General features: G+C 36.8%; 1 protein-coding gene across 11 annotated transcripts in view; it reads left to right on the forward strand.

The window, feature by feature from the left end:
• The window catches only part of Bnc2 (basonuclin zinc finger protein 2), a 429,028-nt gene that overhangs the window by 171,966 nt on the left and 239,891 nt on the right, over positions 1–17,171 (forward strand). For 8 of the 11 annotated variants that reach the window (XM_021252881.2, XM_021252874.2, XM_021252872.2 and 5 more), the window contains one exon: positions 2,457–2,540. The exons of the other annotated variants lie outside the window; for them this stretch is intronic. In XM_021252881.2, coding sequence (XP_021108540.1) covers positions 2,457–2,540 — 84 coding nt within the window. The remainder of the gene's footprint in view (positions 1–2,456; positions 2,541–17,171) is intronic. 11 annotated transcript variants of the gene reach the window in all.

Below are 17,171 nucleotides of genomic sequence, written 5' to 3' on the forward strand. Positions count from 1 at the left end.
CTTTTTTGTTTTCAGTCTTTCTCATTTCTTAAGTTTGAGTATGGGTGTGCAACTTAATAGCATGTGACTCTTGAGTTACTTATCTATTATAAAATTAAGTTTTTGCATGTAAAATGGAAATGCACATATCTTACAGGATTGCTGATGGGAAAAGTCTAGATGTAAGTTGCCCACCTGGGGACTGTGTTGGCACATGGACCTCCACTGGTGAAATTCAAGGGCTAGAGTCAATCCTTACCTCTAAAGAGAGAGGATGCTCTGTTTGTTTCACCTTGTAAGTGTTGGCAGGAAAAAAGAATGAGAGATTTAAAAAGAAGAGCATTGGGTCAAAAAATGATTGAAACATGAACTGAATGCCTTTTTATTGGTGATACTCACCAGTGCAAAATGAAATTGTTTGAAAATTGTTTTAAGTAGTCAACTAATTTGTGAATTAAAAGAAAAAGAGAAACACCTAAGGCAGCATACTTGGTTGGAAATTGATCTCTGGATACAGAAAATTGATTAGCACAGATCATCTTAATTGGAATTTTAAAAATATCAAACAAAACACCAAAGGAGTGCTTTGATAGGAAGGAAGACACAGTTGAGATAACTCTTAGTTGATATAATAAGACTTAAGTACATATAGGTAGATACATGATTATTAAAGATTGCACGTGTTTGCAAGTAATGAGTAGCAATTAAAGAAACCATTCATTCATTCATTCATTCGCAGTGCTGGAAATAGTGCATGCTAGGCAAATGCTTTACCACTGGGCTACATCCCCAGTTCCTATAGAAAATTTTTTTTCCATTTAGTTTATTGATACATTTTAGGTATACAATACAATTACATTCATCATTGGGATGTACCTTTACATGATGTATCTTGGTTCTTATTTTTTTCCCCATTCCCCTGCCCTCCCTTCACCCTCTCCTATTTACAAAGACTTTGTTTCCATTTTTTTCTTTTCTCATATTTTTTTTCTTTTCTCTTCTTTCCTTTCCCCTACCCCTCCCACTTCCCCTATTCCTTTAGACCTTTTCTTCCCATTTCACAATATCAGTTATACATTTTGATTCTTATTTATACTTTTAGTTTTTCACACCAGAGAAACTATTTGGTATTTACACATGTGGCTATAGAAATTTTTTAAAAGCAGAAAATAGGTATAGATTAAATTTAAATCCTTTTTTCTTAAAATCTAAAATAAGTGACAGGCAATATTTAGGGAAAATATTGACTAATTATAATAGATAATATAATTTTAAGGGAATCTTTATGGCTTTCATTGTAGAATTCTAGATATAGAGAAACATCCATGAAATTATAACTTTTATTGTTCTCATTTTTATTAGAATATACTTATAAGCCAGGGTTCTTAAAGATAGTAAGCATGTATAAGAAGTGAATGAAAAATACAATTAATGTTTAATTATGTAAGAAACTTACTACAGTAAAACATAAATTACCAAGAATGAGGAATAAGTATGTTCAAAGTGAGGGGGAGTATTTTGATTGTTTTGAGGAGTGTCAGTGGCATTGTATCTTTTACTGTAATCTTTAAACATTCATGATATTTTTGATCATCCTTTTTGATCAAATGTTTATGGCCATTTCTATCAAATAAAAACATCATGGATGTGTGTCTTCATCCACCTTATTCATTGGATCTGGTGCCATGAGACTTCTGGCTCTTCCCAAAGTCAAAATGACCATGAAAGGTAAATGTTTTGAATTGATTCAGGACATCAAGGTATACAGGACAGGGCAACTAAAGACATGAAGGAGAACTTCTAGAACTGTAGGATAAGTATGTTTGAAATAAGGAGAAGTATCTTGAGGACAGTTAATGGCAGCATGTCTTTCATGGTAATAAAGTAAAAAATATTTTAAATATTCATTGTATTACAATTTTTTAAAATTCATTGTATTTTTTGACCACAGCTTGTAAATAAATAATGAATGTTGATACCTATAAGCCTTCCTGTGTGAGCCTATACCAAGAATGGGAAAAATAAATTTAAACAGGTATTTTGAAAGTAGAAAAGAACTTTAAGCATCATTGAATAAAATTTACTTAATTATTACAGAAGATAATTAAAGAACAAAGGGATAAGAATATGCTAATGTCCAGTGGAGATTCTGTTTCAGTCTTTTTCCCTTCCCCCATTTCCTTTGTTTCTAACTTCCTTTCTCCTTCCTGTCCATAGATATATATTAAATGCCTACTTTGTGTTACATGCAGTAAATACAAGAGGAAACAAAAATCCACGTAGGTCTTCTTGGAATTTACCTTATAGTGAAAAGCAGGTTTTCTGATGTGTATAATGTACTTGATATAGCAACTGTTGGATGCACCTCAGGCTGTGATGGCTGTGTCAGATTGCAGTGGAGGTGCCTAGCTTCCGTCTGGGACTTGTTCGAGTGTGCAGCCTCTGTGCCCGCGTCTAACCCAGCCGTATTCCCCCAGGTCCCACTGGCATGTGCCGGCAGAGTGCTGGGTGCAGACTTCTGCCCAGACCTGGAGGAGCCAGACCAGAGGTTGGAAGTCCAGGTTGGAGTTTTACGTTTTATCAGCTGGGGGTGGTGTGACAAATGGTGGTTCACGAAGGCCATTCGAGTGTTACCAGCGCTGTTAGGGCACGGTAACCATGGAGTTTGGGTGGCACATATGTGTCACAAAAGGCTCTCTTAAGGATGAGTTTGTGTACCTGGTGATGATTTATTTATTCATTCAAGAAATATACTTTGGTAATATAGTAGTAGAGCATTTGCGTAGCATGTGTGAGGCTCTGGGGTTCCACCCCAGTACCACAGTGCTGGTACTGTAATTTGTAGTAGAAAGTAAGATGATCTTTGTAGGTTGACTGCCAAGTTTCAAAAAAGTTACCTTAAACCTTTGGCAAATTATTCACCTACATTAGCCTTAGTTTTCTCCTCTATAAAATGGAGATGATCCATAAAAGGCGATTATGAGGATTAAATGACCTAATTTATGTCCAGCATTTAGCCCAGGGCCTGGCACATGAGTTTAATCCGTTTTAGCTCTTATCTCTTATACTTTTTTTTTTGTACCAGCGATCAAACTCAGGACTTTATGCTGCAAGGCAGGTACAGTGCCACTGAGCCAAGTCCCCGGCCCCAACTCTCACCTCTTAGAATCATCAGTACATGTGCTGAACACTGCCGGGCACTGGGAATCAGTGGTGCTTCCTGTGTTTCTGAGCTCAGGAGAGCGGCAGCTGTTCAAGTGGGCACATCGCAAGAAAAGCAGGACTTTGTGATCAGTACTGTGTGTCTTTATGGGTTGAGAGATCTGTGCAGAGTACATTTGGATTTTAGTTAATCTTGTGTGATCCTGAGGCATTAGAAACATTTTAGTGTCTTGTAAATTAAAAATATACATATGACTTCTTGGGTAGAGGGATGTCCCTACTTCTATATACATTTTAGTTTTTGAGAACTATATGAGCCATTGCAAAGATACAGGTTGAAGTTTCAACATGGATGGCATTTCCACGAGCAAACCTGTATTATTATTTTTTTCAGGGTTTGCACTTGGCATCATTTTTCTAAATTTTCAGGCTTGTGGAATGAGCATAGTGAGCTCAGTTTTAAAACATTTTTATTGATTTAGACACCCCATATGAGAAAGGAAAACACTTTTAAAAATTGACTTCTTCACAGCAGGATTGAGGGTGGAAGGGGGAGGTTTTGGTTTTATGGCACTGAAGGGTATCCTATCTCTTGCACACCTGCTCTTGGCCTAGGAAAGACCACCTGAGCTTTGCTGTGCCCTAAGCTGGTACCGTCTGGGTGGTATATGGCTGCAGTGCAGTGGAAAGACAGGTGTGACACATATGGGACATGATTGTGTATTTCCTAGTTCTAGAAAGCGAACAGCTTGTGTGTGACACATAAACACAGGGTGATGGAAGACTTCTCATGGAGGGCAATGTGATCCTTGACCCCTTTGGGTAAGACAAGCGATGTTCTTCAAACACATCACCTGCAATGATCTGTTATGAGTGATTGTTGGATAATCTGTTTTTGAACTTTGAGTTACAGAGCGAAGAGAATGGGTTTAACAGATGTGAAAGTCTGAAATACACCTGAAAAAGACTGAGGGATCATGTTATTTTGACATTATAAAGGAGAAAAGGTATATTTTATAAGTTGAAGTGAAACTCTGGTTGTAGGTAAACAGATTGTGTGGTTGACAATTCAGTATGGTCCTTGCAAAAAAAAAAAAAGACCGATTTCTTGGACAAAGTAACAAAAGTGATCATATTATTGGATTTTTCATCTTGTAACACCATTTTGGTGGACTGAGTGAAAAGGTTGAATCTGTTAAAAGACTGTTAACTCTGGTGAATTAATGGGGACCCACTTAAGCATCCCCTTTCATTTTCCACTTTTTCCCTGAATATGGCTTCCACATATTTTAGAAAAACAGTATCTACTACATCCATCTTATATCAGTCATAATAAACTTGACAATTAATAGGTGCTTTACCAGCTAACAATTCCAGGAGTATTTTTTAGCTTTGTCTCATTTCATTCTTGCCATGGCATGTAGCTGGTCTTTTCTTTTTTTATGTCCTGGGGAACAAGCCATTTCTAATTTTTTAGTCTAGCTCGGCATGTCAGGGAACTTGAAATGTCCTAGGACTTGCCAGAGTCGTGCATTTTTTTCTAGTTGGATCTTAGGCCTTCCTCTAGGGGCAGGCATTGTAGCCAAGAGAGGACTGGCTCTTTGGCCTCTTGATTCTCATGATAATCTCCAGTGCACCTCAAGTTAGGAGCAGTGGTTTCCTGATACCCTTTCTGACAAAGGATTTTCCTTTAGACATACACCTTCATATCCGGTTTAGTTTTATATTTTAGCTGACATAAATTCTCATGGCTGCGAAAGTATCATCCTGCTACTAATTTTCTTTTTTTAAAAACCTTTGCCTTTTATGCCTAAAACTTCAGATTTCTTAGTAGCAATGTAATTTAGTAATCCCAAGATCCCCACACTCTTCCATCTATGTACTTTGGTTTTGAATGGCTGTTATCTTTCAGGTCTGTGTATGATTTGACCTTTGTTAGGATATCTGCTTTGTTTTTGTGTTAATTTTTGATTTTGTGAAATAGCTGGAAATCAAGACTTTGAATCGCTGACTTTATTTTCTTCAGTTACTTTTGTTATAGGTATGAAACTGGATGCTCTTTAACCTGGGAGGTTGATTGATGTGTAAAAGCAAAGAAGTGTGCTCTTAGGCAACTGTCTGCTAGGAAATGGTTTTTCTAGTTTAGACCTCCCTTAATTGCTGATAAATACATTATGTTTTAAACAGAGAAAAGTTAACTTTCTTAGTAACTGTCCCTTATCATGTATTAAGTTTTTAGAGTTAGTTTAGCACACTTCTTGGTTGGGAATCCAAGATGTGAGGTTGGACTTAGTATTTTTTATCACTGAAGTGCTTAGAAAGTTAGAGTAAATAATGAACCAGTATTTCAGTACCAGATTAGACACAATTTGCTGTGATGTTTCGTAAACCACAGACTCCTCTTCTGTAAATGCGTGGAGGATCACTTTTTTTCCAGACATACCAGGGTGCAAGTGTAAATTTCCATAAAATTTAAATGAGGTGCTTCCTGTAATTAATGAACAATTGTGGCTGCTCTCTGGTCTGCATTGTAATTAACCGTGATCAGGCTTGTTTAGTGATGACACTGTTCCTGTAATAATTTGACAAGCTACTGTGAATTTGCCAGGTTATTAAACAACCTGCAGCATTCACTTGCAGAATCACGGGACACGCTCAGAGGCCGCTGCTGCTGGTTAAATGCAGCATGAGGGTGAACCAGAAGCCGCCCCAGAAGTCTATCCATCACCAGGAGCAGATTTAAATTCCTATAATTTTGGAGAACTTAATTAATTTTGCATGGGGAGTCTTGAAAACTTTTATTACATGATAAACCTATTGGGGCAAAGCTGATCACTTTTATGAACTCATAATGAAGCCAGCAAATTCTTTGTATTGTTAATACCAGTATGTACAAAACAAATCTGAGGTTTCCCTTGCCACCTTTTTAAATAGGTATAATTATTTATTTATTTTTTTATAAAAGCTGTTTGTTCCCCCACGTACACCCACAACATTCCCAAGTAGCTGTTCATTCTCTCCTTCTGTCTCTGTGTCTGCCTGCCTGCCCGTCTGTCTGTCTCTCTCTCTTTTCTGTTAGAAACAAGTGGCCTTGTGCTGAGCGGAGTCGTGTTGCAGGTAGAGTGACCGCAGTGGACTGGTAGCCTTACGTCCTTGGTCACTCATGCTCCAGCCCACCAAGCCCCTTTTAGGTTAAGAACATTCAAAACGTTACTGTCTAGTTACTGTGGTGTCTTTCATTGGTGTGTTTATTGACTAAACCACAAGGATTGCTGCCCAAAGTACCAGGCGGTCTATGCTTGACTGATTTTGATTTTCTAACATCAGCCCTGGGGTTTATTTGAAAAATGTACATACACTGCAGCTTTAACAAGTCAAGTGACTGCATGTTTCTGACCATAGGGTGAGTGTATCTGATAATCATTAAATTGGGGGGTGGAGAATAAGTGTAGTAGTCACTGTACCATTGCAGAGTGAGTGTGTGTGTGTGACACATGGTCTTTGTCTTTTCATCTTCTCCAAGAGCCAGAAAGTTTCCTGCCGTTCTCTTTCCAGCTATTGACAAATGATTGCCAGATGTGAGACTTTGCAGTGCTCTTTCCCTCAGCAAACCTGCAGCGAAGGGATATTTGATTCTCCCTTGCCCATTTCATCTCCTTTCCACATCTGCCAGGGACACAGAAGCAATACGTCCCTACATGAGAGTTTAAAGTTTGTTCAGCTCCCTTTCCCCTTCTGATACAGAATTTGGAGACAATAGAATGAGGGCCATATGATGCCCTCCCAGCCTCACTGTATCAAATTAGTTGTTTAGTTGTTTATTTTACTTATCTACCTCTCAGTAATTCAACTATTTCATTTTAGTTTCACTCCATGAAAAATCTAATGTAACTCTGGTAGTGCTAAGAGTTCTCTTTTGTCAGCTTGCTGTGAGTATGCCACTACCACCTTTAATTCTGATAAAACTGAGACTGTCAAATACATAGGACTTCCTAATAAAGTAATTGTGATGTACAGCTGTCAAAATATTAGGTGTGAAAAAATATCAAATGTGGAGTGTTTGATAGAATTTAAGTAGTCATTTAGGAATTAAAAAGCCATCTATGTGAGGGAAAATTCAACTTGCTTGGCCTGATTACCTTGTGTTTGTGTGCATTGTTACAGTCGACTCATATGAGCTGTAGTTTTAATCACAAGTAGATTATAAAGAGAAAGTACAGTGAGTTTTGGAGGCATGTTAAATTAGCCCATGTAGGCTACACACAATTACTAACAAGCACAGAAGCCTTTTGCATCTGCTTAGAATCTGTGCTGATACTGATTTTTTCACCCTTATCTCAGTTTGAAAATATTTTCCAAATGCCCTTATAGCTCATGTTGTGTTATAGGGTGGGCTGACACAGGTGGCCTTTATGTTTTCCTATTATATTTTTTGGCAAACGAAAAGGTCCCTTATTCCCCAAATAAGATCCGCATTTTAAAAAAACATTTAAAAAATAATCCATAAAATGTCTGCCACATGTTCTCTAGTTTATGAAAATGTTTTCCAAATTAGAGCTTATTAGATTCTTACTGTAAAAGTGCTAGTATGTTTACTATTTCTGCTACTTTGTTAGCTGTCTGTCATTAAGTGAATTTGTATTTTTATGTGAAATAAAAATGAGGATTTTAATGACTTTCTGAGTTTCTGTGCTGAAGAAAAAATATATGTGTATATATTTTGTTTTTAAGGAAGACAGGTAACATGTACCTGTATCTTAATTAGGAAAATAGTGAAGTTTTATTTCAGTATTTTCTTTGAACAAAGTCAATGAAGTGATATCAGTAAATAAAACCTAACAAGAACAACAAAATTGCCCAATAGACTCAGAAAAGAATAAATTTTACCAAGCCTGTGTGAATGGGATAGAAATGTTTATGTTACTGAAACTGTTCTGGGTTTCTATTGGAAATTTGTATTGAATACAGCAGAACAGTGATGGCGAACCTTTTAGAGCTTTCAGGGATAACAGCCCACTGGGGCTCACAGGCCATAGGTTCACTGCCACTGGAGTAGAACATAATCACAGTGGAAGCAGGATACAATAGTTTCAAACTATTCACTCTATAAAAATAGTGATGATGATGTTTGTGATGGGGTTAAATTTAAACACCATCCTCCGACAAAATTACCAAAAGCAATCTTGCACTGTCCTAGGACTGACTCTGTCCTAGCCACTCAGTTGATACAAATGGTTGGGAAGGTGGAGGCAAAGAGCTCTTTCATAAAACAACAAGGTTAGGAACTCTTGTCTTCTGAGTTTAGTTCACGTCACAGAATTACCCTCACCAATGCGATTGCTGGTTTCTCAGGCCTCCTTGCCTTTTCTTCTCTGGTTACTCAGGGAGACAGAGAGGTACTAAGCAATGGAGGTGTCATCCGGCCCTCGCACCTAGGGAATGTCCTTCAGAGGACGACTTGTCACCAGCCGTCAAAGAAGAGAGTGGCTTTGTGGTCTCTGAACATCTGGCAGTGCTGCACAGGAAGCTGAGGGGGTGTCATTAATTGTGATGAAATAATTTAAACCATCAGGAATAAATGAGGCTGTTAAGCTGAAGTTCAGATTCCATTTGCCATGCACATGTGTGTTGCAGCCTGTGTGCAGTCAAAAAAATTGAATTATATTAGCTCAGAGTAGAAGTGAAACAGATATTGTAAATGAAACAAGTTGCTGTGTAGTGATGACATCGTGTTGAACCACTTCACAGAGTTAGAGTTTTTAGGATCTATATATGGAAAGTGGTACATTATTTAATGAATTTACATATAAATGCATTCTTATGGTGCTGAGGAATAGTGAGGACCAGTGGTGTATGGGCACACAGTGGATTAGGAGGGTGGATGAGTATAAGGAAGTAAGTCCCAGGTAAAGGTGGATGGGTGGGTGACTGCTTTGCCTGGCTGAATTGATACTAACCTTTCTATGAGTATGACAGGTGCCCTTGCTTCACATACACACTGCAGCTTGGAGGGCATTTCTCCAGTGGCCAGCTGTGCTTATCTTTTGGAGAGCTTCTGAAACTTGGGGCGTATCCATGTTTTTCCTTTACAATTAAAAACAACTATCTGGGGTGACTGATTACTCCTCAAGAAATTAACATATTTTAAGGCTTTGCACAACAGAGAACACTGATTTCAATGTAATTTTGAAGCACTGTGCAAGGAGGCAGTCTCAGTTTCTTTAGAAAGGAAGGACCAGGACCGTCAGGTTTGGAATGTCAGAACTACTTTGAGGGTTTGTGCACTAAATTAAGCAGTGGTGTGTAGATTCCGAAGTACATTTCTAAGATCAAAGCCACTTCTTTACATATGAGCAGAGTTTTCAAAATTGAACTTTATTTGAAAACAAACATGGAAATTTGAAAAATAAAATGAGATTGCTTAGGTACAGAAAGCAGTTTTGAAAAAATCATGGAAGAGGTAATCTGTCAGAAAAGAGATGCAAGGAATGGGTGGAACTCTCGCAAGCTTTGGACAAGACTGCACTACAAAGATTTTCTCTCCCTTTGCTCATTTAGTCCTTCAGTTACTTTATTACCTTTTTCTTTTTTCCAGTTGTGTGTCTCTCTTTTTCTTCCCTTTTGTTCTTTTTTCATGTTCTCTTTTCCTCTTCTGTATTCTCACTTTACATTTTTATCCTTCTTTTCTCTTTGCGACTTATTCTTTCTCCATACTCCATAGAAGTGATCTTCCATTCTGTTTTTATTTACTGTCATAGTTTTCCTTCTACTATTGAGAAGATTCATATCCACAGTTAAGTTAATTTCAAAATTAAAAATTTAGATTGTATTTTTACATAAAACTGTGTGACTTCTGGTGGAATTAAAAAAATGTGAATGAAACTTGATCAGTTTTTTTTAAAGGAATGCAGAATACTCACTGAGTTATCCCTTTCCCTGGAATCCTGAATGAAATTATTATTGGTTAAAGTCAGCCAGAAGTGTGTGGCTCTGCGTTACCATTTTCCTTGCTTCTGACATGGAAGGAAGACATCAGATCGAAACACTTGGGTTTCCTGACTTCAGACTCACTTGAAGTCTAGTAGAGGAAACAGTATTTAGAAAACTTCTTCTGTGTGTTTTTACTTCTGGATTTTATTTTTATTGATGAAATTAACTAGCAAGACTTGAGTTCTTCAGTACTTGTTGGCACTGTAGGAAGAATTGAAGGAGATCGTATGTGTCTAGGACATTCTGCCTACCATATAGTTAGTTAGAATGTGTTGTTATTATATGAATAATTTCCCTAGCTTCTAGTAGTGATCCAGATAAAATTTAGAAAAAATTTCATCCTAAAATTTATATATCTTGACAATTTATATATTATTTACCTTAAATCAGTTATATAATTTCCTCCTAGATTAATGAATCCAGTATTGAAAATTTTAAACAAGATGACTATGCTGTTCTTTTTTTCTTTATCTTGTGTTTGTTAGTGCCTGTGTTTCTCAAAACAGATAAGAAAATGATAGTACATTCAGCAGTTGTTTGAAGTTTTCTTATGGAAGTGTGTTAGTAGAATGTAAGTTTTTTTCTTTTCTTTTTAAATTTGTGTGTGCTGTGAAGGGGGTCCCTCTAGATATTTTTAGGACCTTTTTATTCTACTATTGCTATTAGATTTATGCTCTGCTTAGGTAGCATTAAATTCATAGATTTCTGTATCTTAATTTCTGTATTTTAGGTACATTATGGATTAAACTTTCACTGAATAGCCTGAGAGTCTAACTACATTCTTCACTCTCTCAATTTCAGTGTATCTATGAGAGAACATTATCTAAATCTCAGATGATCAACTTAACGTAAGCTACTTATGTTAGGAATTGCCAGTGTTAATAACAAGAAATGTTGAATAAGATGGGTATGTTTCGTCATGTAAATTCTTAAGCCATAGCCATAAGGGTTTCATAAGAAGGAAGAGAGGAAAACCGAAAGTATTTCAATTCTTGCTTTAAATAGAGAGAATTATGTGTTTGTATATACACAAGTATGGGTTTTCTTTGTGTATGTGTATACATATGTATGTATATATTTCATATATATCCATATTGTTTATAAGAATAGTGATGTTCTAAATATTTTATTGGCGCTATTCATAGTGATATGTTTAGAAAACAGTCGTCTTCTTACCGAAGGAAGAAAATAAGTTTGTTAGGGTAGATAATGAAATCTTAATTTGTGTGTTAGATTCTGTTTTTTTTTCATATTGTTTTAAATTTTAAAAGTGGGAAGTATCTGCATTATGTAAGCAAATATTTTTCTTGTACAGATTTAGGCCCAGAAATTTTAATAAAATCACATAGTGTAGGGCTGGGGATTTAGCTCAGTGGTTCTGCTGCCTTCCTCGCAAGCGCAAGGTCCCGAGTTCGATCCCCGATACCAAAAAAAAAAAAAATCACATAGTAAAACATTCTCTGTTTTTGATATGTCAGAGCCTTTAGGATAATGTTTGCCAGGTTTTATTCTTTTAGAGGTTGCTTAGTATTGGTATAGCAGTGTTCTGGGGGAGGGGTGTCAGAGGACATTATTTAACTCAGTTTGTCCTATGTTCAGTATGAGTGCAGGTATAGGCCACGTGTCAGGACAGCTGGTGTTGGGAGTGATGTATGCAGGCTGCATGCAGTGGCACGCCGGTGGTCTTTGGAGCTCATCTTCTTGCATAACATGTGGAAAGTGCTAACTTGATGTTAAGAAATGGAATATTTAGGTCTAGCTTTTAGTTTTTTCTTCTCATATTGTTCCGAGTGCCAGATAGTATAGAATGTTGTTCAGAAACTAACTTAGTGGGGTGTGGTGGCATATACCTGTAATCTCAGCACCAAGGGAAGCTGAGGCAGGGGGATCTCAAGTTAGAGTTGCCAGGGAAACTTAGTGAGACTGTCTCAAAATGAAAAATGAAGAAGGGCTAGTGGTGTAGTTCAGTGATAGAGTACCACTAGGTTTAATCCCTGGTGCTGTTAAAAATAAGTTCACTACTCTCTTACATTAAGAATCAGGAATGGTTCCATCTAAATAATCTGTTTGAAAAGTGCCATTACCGACCTATGAAGAATGAAATTGCCCAAGAACAGAAAAGTGTTACTCTTTAATGATCAGTGAATACCAGTGGGGTTTCCTGGAACTCAGAAACAGGCCAAGTCCCCTTAAATCATTGCTGTTATAAAAACCATCTTTTTTTCTTTTTTTAACTTTATTTTTGGTACCAGGGATCGAACTCAGGACCTTGTGTTTGTGAGGCAGGCGCCAGAACCACTGAGCTAAATCCCCGGCCCATAAAAACCATCTTTAAGTGCCTTTTTGGGTATGGTACTATGTTGCATCCTATAAAAAGTGAGCTGAACAGATAGGCCCTCTGCCCTCTAGGAGTGTATAATCAAAAACAGATAATGAAACTGATATCTATTATTGTATTAAGGTCTTACAAATAAGCATTGATCACATACATAAATAAAAGTTTTATATCAAAGACAAGTAAAAGTCTTTTTGCTTGCTTGATTAAATAAGTAAATAGACATCCTCATTCCCACACTGAAACTATCCATGGAAGTTATAAAATAACTAAACTAAAATAATCTGGACATCAGGATACTCTTATTACTTTGTTATTTTTAAAGGGTTTTACAAGAGTGCTGGCATTACTATGATGTCACTGATAGCTTATTTTAAGTGGGTCTGGATTCAGAGTTGTTTTATCTTTTTGGTTAAGAAATTTGGATGAATTGAATTTTCCTCCATCTCTGGAATTTTTCCATTTCCAATTGCTGATGACAGTATTTGCTGTTACAAATGAGCATCCTGCAGGGCAGTTTAAAAATTTTATCCAAGCCCCCAATGTTAGTAAAAATTATATACTTTAAAATTACCAGCCATTTTCCTTCTTTAAATCACTAGAAACCATACCTTAAAACAAGATGAACTTATGTGTCCAGAAGTCTTTGCCTAAACTATCAGTTAAGAAGAGGTAGATTCAGAACTTTGCAATGAACAGTAATAGTTAGTTGCAAGTTTGAATGAAGCTGCAGCAATTAAAATTAAGCGTACAAATACTGGCAGAAGGAATCAGTATTGAGTTTAATAAAATATTTTCTTTTTGCATGCTTCAACATTAATGCAAGGTATTATAACAGTCACTAAATTTTTGAGGTGAGGGGGAACTAAAACCAGCAACATGAGGAAGACTAAACATGAACCCAGCACAAAGTTCAAGACATTAAAAAAAAGACTATCTCTACGCTGGTGTAGGTGTCTGTCTGTAAATTAAAGCATGTGGGTGCATAAATTAATTAGAAAAACAGTCAGTGATATAAATCAAACTTATTCGGTACACTGAGCATTGTTTATAAGATTATCTTGTTATTTAATCTCTTCTGTATAAACCTGGCTGGTTGGCATTATGAAGTAATAATACAATTAATGTGATGATGGTATACTCTTTCTTGGTACAGGTCTGATCCTGTAAGCCTTTTGTGACTGGGGTTTGTGTATAAAGCAGAGCATAAGAACTGGGAATTTTAATTAGGAATCCCCCACCCCAGTTGTGTGTGTATGCGTATTTACTTTGGTATCTCAAAATGTCCCCCAAGATTTTATTCTTTTTGAACCAGTCATCTGCTGACCCCAGAAGAATGAATTGCCTTCAGATACTATTTTGTCAAAACCAAGAATTTCATTAGAAGAGCTACCTGCTGTCTTCCAGTTATTCTGGACTGTGCTACTGGGTCTCAAATAAAAAGAAAGTTTGACTTTTAGTGAAGCCATTGGGTAATTTTTTTATGTATAAAAGAATTTTGCTTATAGCTATTAGTCACCAAAGTCCATGTCTAACACATGCAAGGGCCGTTTCTTTTCTTTTTTTCTTTTTTTTTTTTTTTTAAGGGCTGTTTCTTATCTTTGTATGAGATTTGCAACCCTGTCAGCTAGAGTAGAAAAGAGAGAGGGATGGGAGGTAGAGAAAAGGAAGGGAGTGGAGGGAACGGGAAAGAGACAGGCAGGAATCCTAGTGCAAAGGAAAATTGTTAGTGTTATTCAGTATACAATTGAGAACTTTTTCATTGTGTGTTTTATGGTCTAATTCCCATTTTCATCCCTGTTACTTCAAGAAGTTGGTTTAAGTCCCAAAATGAACACTTTGCTTTTGGGAAATTAAAGATGTACATTTATTGACCTTGCTTTCAAGTTGCTTAACTGTTGATGATATTCTCTCATTCTTTAAAAGAATTTGACAATGATGTCCAGTGAATTAACAAATAAATTGTGGGGGAAAATTTAACAGGTAACTCCATCTTTTATCAGTAGAGCCTGATGACTGGAATTTGTTGTTCTTTCTTAATCTTATAGAATGGATTTAGAAAACAGTTCTTTTAGGATTATGCATAGGGCAATTATAAATGTAATTTGATAAAATCTTAATTATGATTTCACTTTTCATTTGGGATATTTTGCCTCTTTAATGGCCAACATTTATATTAAATATTTTTAATTTAATAAATCAAATACTTGGGTATATTATTTAAGAAATGTTTGGTCTCATCTTCAAAGATTCAGTGTTTCAGCTGTGATTGTCTGTAATGCTATAGCAGCATCCCTGACAGTTAGCAGAGTATGTATTATTTCTGTGGTTTTGTGAATCAGCAACCACTAAAAGATTTCAGACCAGTCACCCAGGAGTGATTTGTTCAGAGTTTGCTTAATGAAACTGTGGCGTAAGAGAACCTCACAATAAGTGTATGGATACATTTCACTGTTACATTTGGCTCTCTTCTGGATTGATTATGCAAGTTGGATTTTCACTCATTGTTGAACTATGCAGTTATATTTGATGGAGTTTGGGTTTGTTTCCTGGAAGCCTTTCAGGATAATACTTGTCAAACAAGTATTAAAACCAGGGTATCTGCTGACTGGAGCCCAGGAATATGGTGGAACAGGATGCTTTCTGGGTTGAAGAGGTAACTAACAGTGAGCCAACTGATCTCTTCTACTTCTTGACCAGAGCCTGCTTCTCAAATGTGATGGGAAGCAAGATTTGCAGAACTCTGAGTAAACAGTGTTTGGCTCTGTGTCCTGTTCCTGGCGGGGAGCACTGATTAGAAACCCTGGGATGTATCTGGCTTTCAGTCAAATAGAAGGCCCAGTGATAAAGGTGAAGGCTGATGTGGGGTTGAGGGTAATGAGTGCCCCGCCGAGTTCTTCTGATGAGTATGGCTCCTCCTTGGGCTGTGTTGCTGTGGATGTGCCTTCCTAGATCTTTACCCTTATCTTTTCCTTTTATTGTGAATCATGTCACTACCTCAGCTCTTTGTCTGCTTTGATACAGTGAATTTATTTATCCATTGATTCTAGACTTCTTGGGAGTTGAGTTAACCTCGGTTCTCCTGTAGACAAATCAAGGGAGTGGCTTTCATGAAGGTAGTTTGTTTGGGGAAGATCCAGAGTAAGAATGAAGGACCAGGGGAAAACCAGTGCAAAGACGACTCACTGAAGTGGTGAGTGCTACTACTCATGAGTGCTCATCCTCACTGGGGCCTTCTGACGTGCTGCGTGACTGTGCTTCCCAGAGCATGGTTCTCATTTTTCATTGATCATTGTGGCCCTCTGAGCAGTAATTCCCCACATTCTGGCTTACACATACGCACCTTTCAGATTGTCAGGAAGCGTAAGGCACATGGGAAAGCTCAAGGAGAGGTGGTACTTAGCTGTCGTTGGGGGAAATTAGTTAATGTGGCTAGAACAAAAAATGAGACAAAAATTTTAGTAGTGTACAGGTACTCATATATTGTTTTTGGCTTTCTTCTAAAAGCATAGAGAGTTCTGGAATATTTGCTGTTCTGAGCCCTTCACTTGTTGTAATGTTCTTGTCTGGTGAGTTCTGCTATGCCTTAAATACCACTTTGTTATTTCAAAAGATTATTTGCATTTTCCTCAGTCTTAACATACTTCTTAAAACATTGATCATTCACTGTTAAGCTCAGAGAGGTCTGAAATGGGTAACACATTGCCCTTTCATCGTACAAGTCCATTGCTTTATCCATACTAAAGCATAAATAATTTGTAGGTACTGTCCGAATTATATTCCATGTCCTTGATTTTAGAATAGAGGAAAATTGTTAACTATTCAACAACTCTTAAAACTCATCTTTTAAAAAAGGTTCTTTAGAAAACTTGTGTAGGAGGGTGAAGCTCTTTCAGACCTTCAAAAAATGTCCCCATACTTTTACTGTTGTCTGCCAGATGGCCCCAGGTGTGCCAGAAGGTACAGTTAATGCTTCTGTTGAACCACGAGAAACCTAAATTAGTGAAGATTTAAACAGAAGTGCAAGAAACTAAAAAGTACACCCCAGGAGGTTGTAACATTCATGCTTTCAGTACTTATTTGACAGAAGAATTTATTTCAGAAGCCAACTTTTGATAGAAGCAGTTGAGTCTCACAATTATTATATATGCATTTTTATAGTTACATATTTTTGTTGCAATCACGATCCAAAACATAAGGTAATCTGTTACCATGAATCTTGAAGAGAAGATAGCACATTAAAGTTCCGACCATTCTCTCCAAGTTGCAGTTAAAGACTCTTAGCACCTTTTTGCTTCTTATGAGTGGATTTCTTTCACTGTGCCTTGTGATTTTTTTCTTCATAGCTATTCTTATTTTTAAAGAAATACATATTGATATATGTATATTTTTTTGTACCAGGGATCAAACTCGGGACCTTGCACTTGTGAGGCAGGCACCAGAACCACTGAACTAAATTCCCAGCCCCATATTGATATTTTAAGAGGGTAGAGGAGAACAAGTTCTCTGTAAGATAGATGGAAAATATATATCACAAATGACATACATAGAATAGTATCTGACATACTATAATATCTCCAATAAATTATATTTTTAAAGATAAAAGACCAGGATAAAACATAGGAAGATAGATCTCAGTATGAATTCATAGCTGCTATTACATCTTCAGTTGATTGGGAGGTGTTACTTAGGGTGCTGTCTTTCT

The sequence above is a fragment of the Heterocephalus glaber genome, unplaced genomic scaffold (assembly GCF_053883595.1).
Source record: "Heterocephalus glaber isolate CG9 unplaced genomic scaffold, H.glaber_assembly_v1.0 deba00001481, whole genome shotgun sequence".
Lineage (NCBI taxonomy): Eukaryota > Metazoa > Chordata > Mammalia > Rodentia > Bathyergidae > Heterocephalus > Heterocephalus glaber.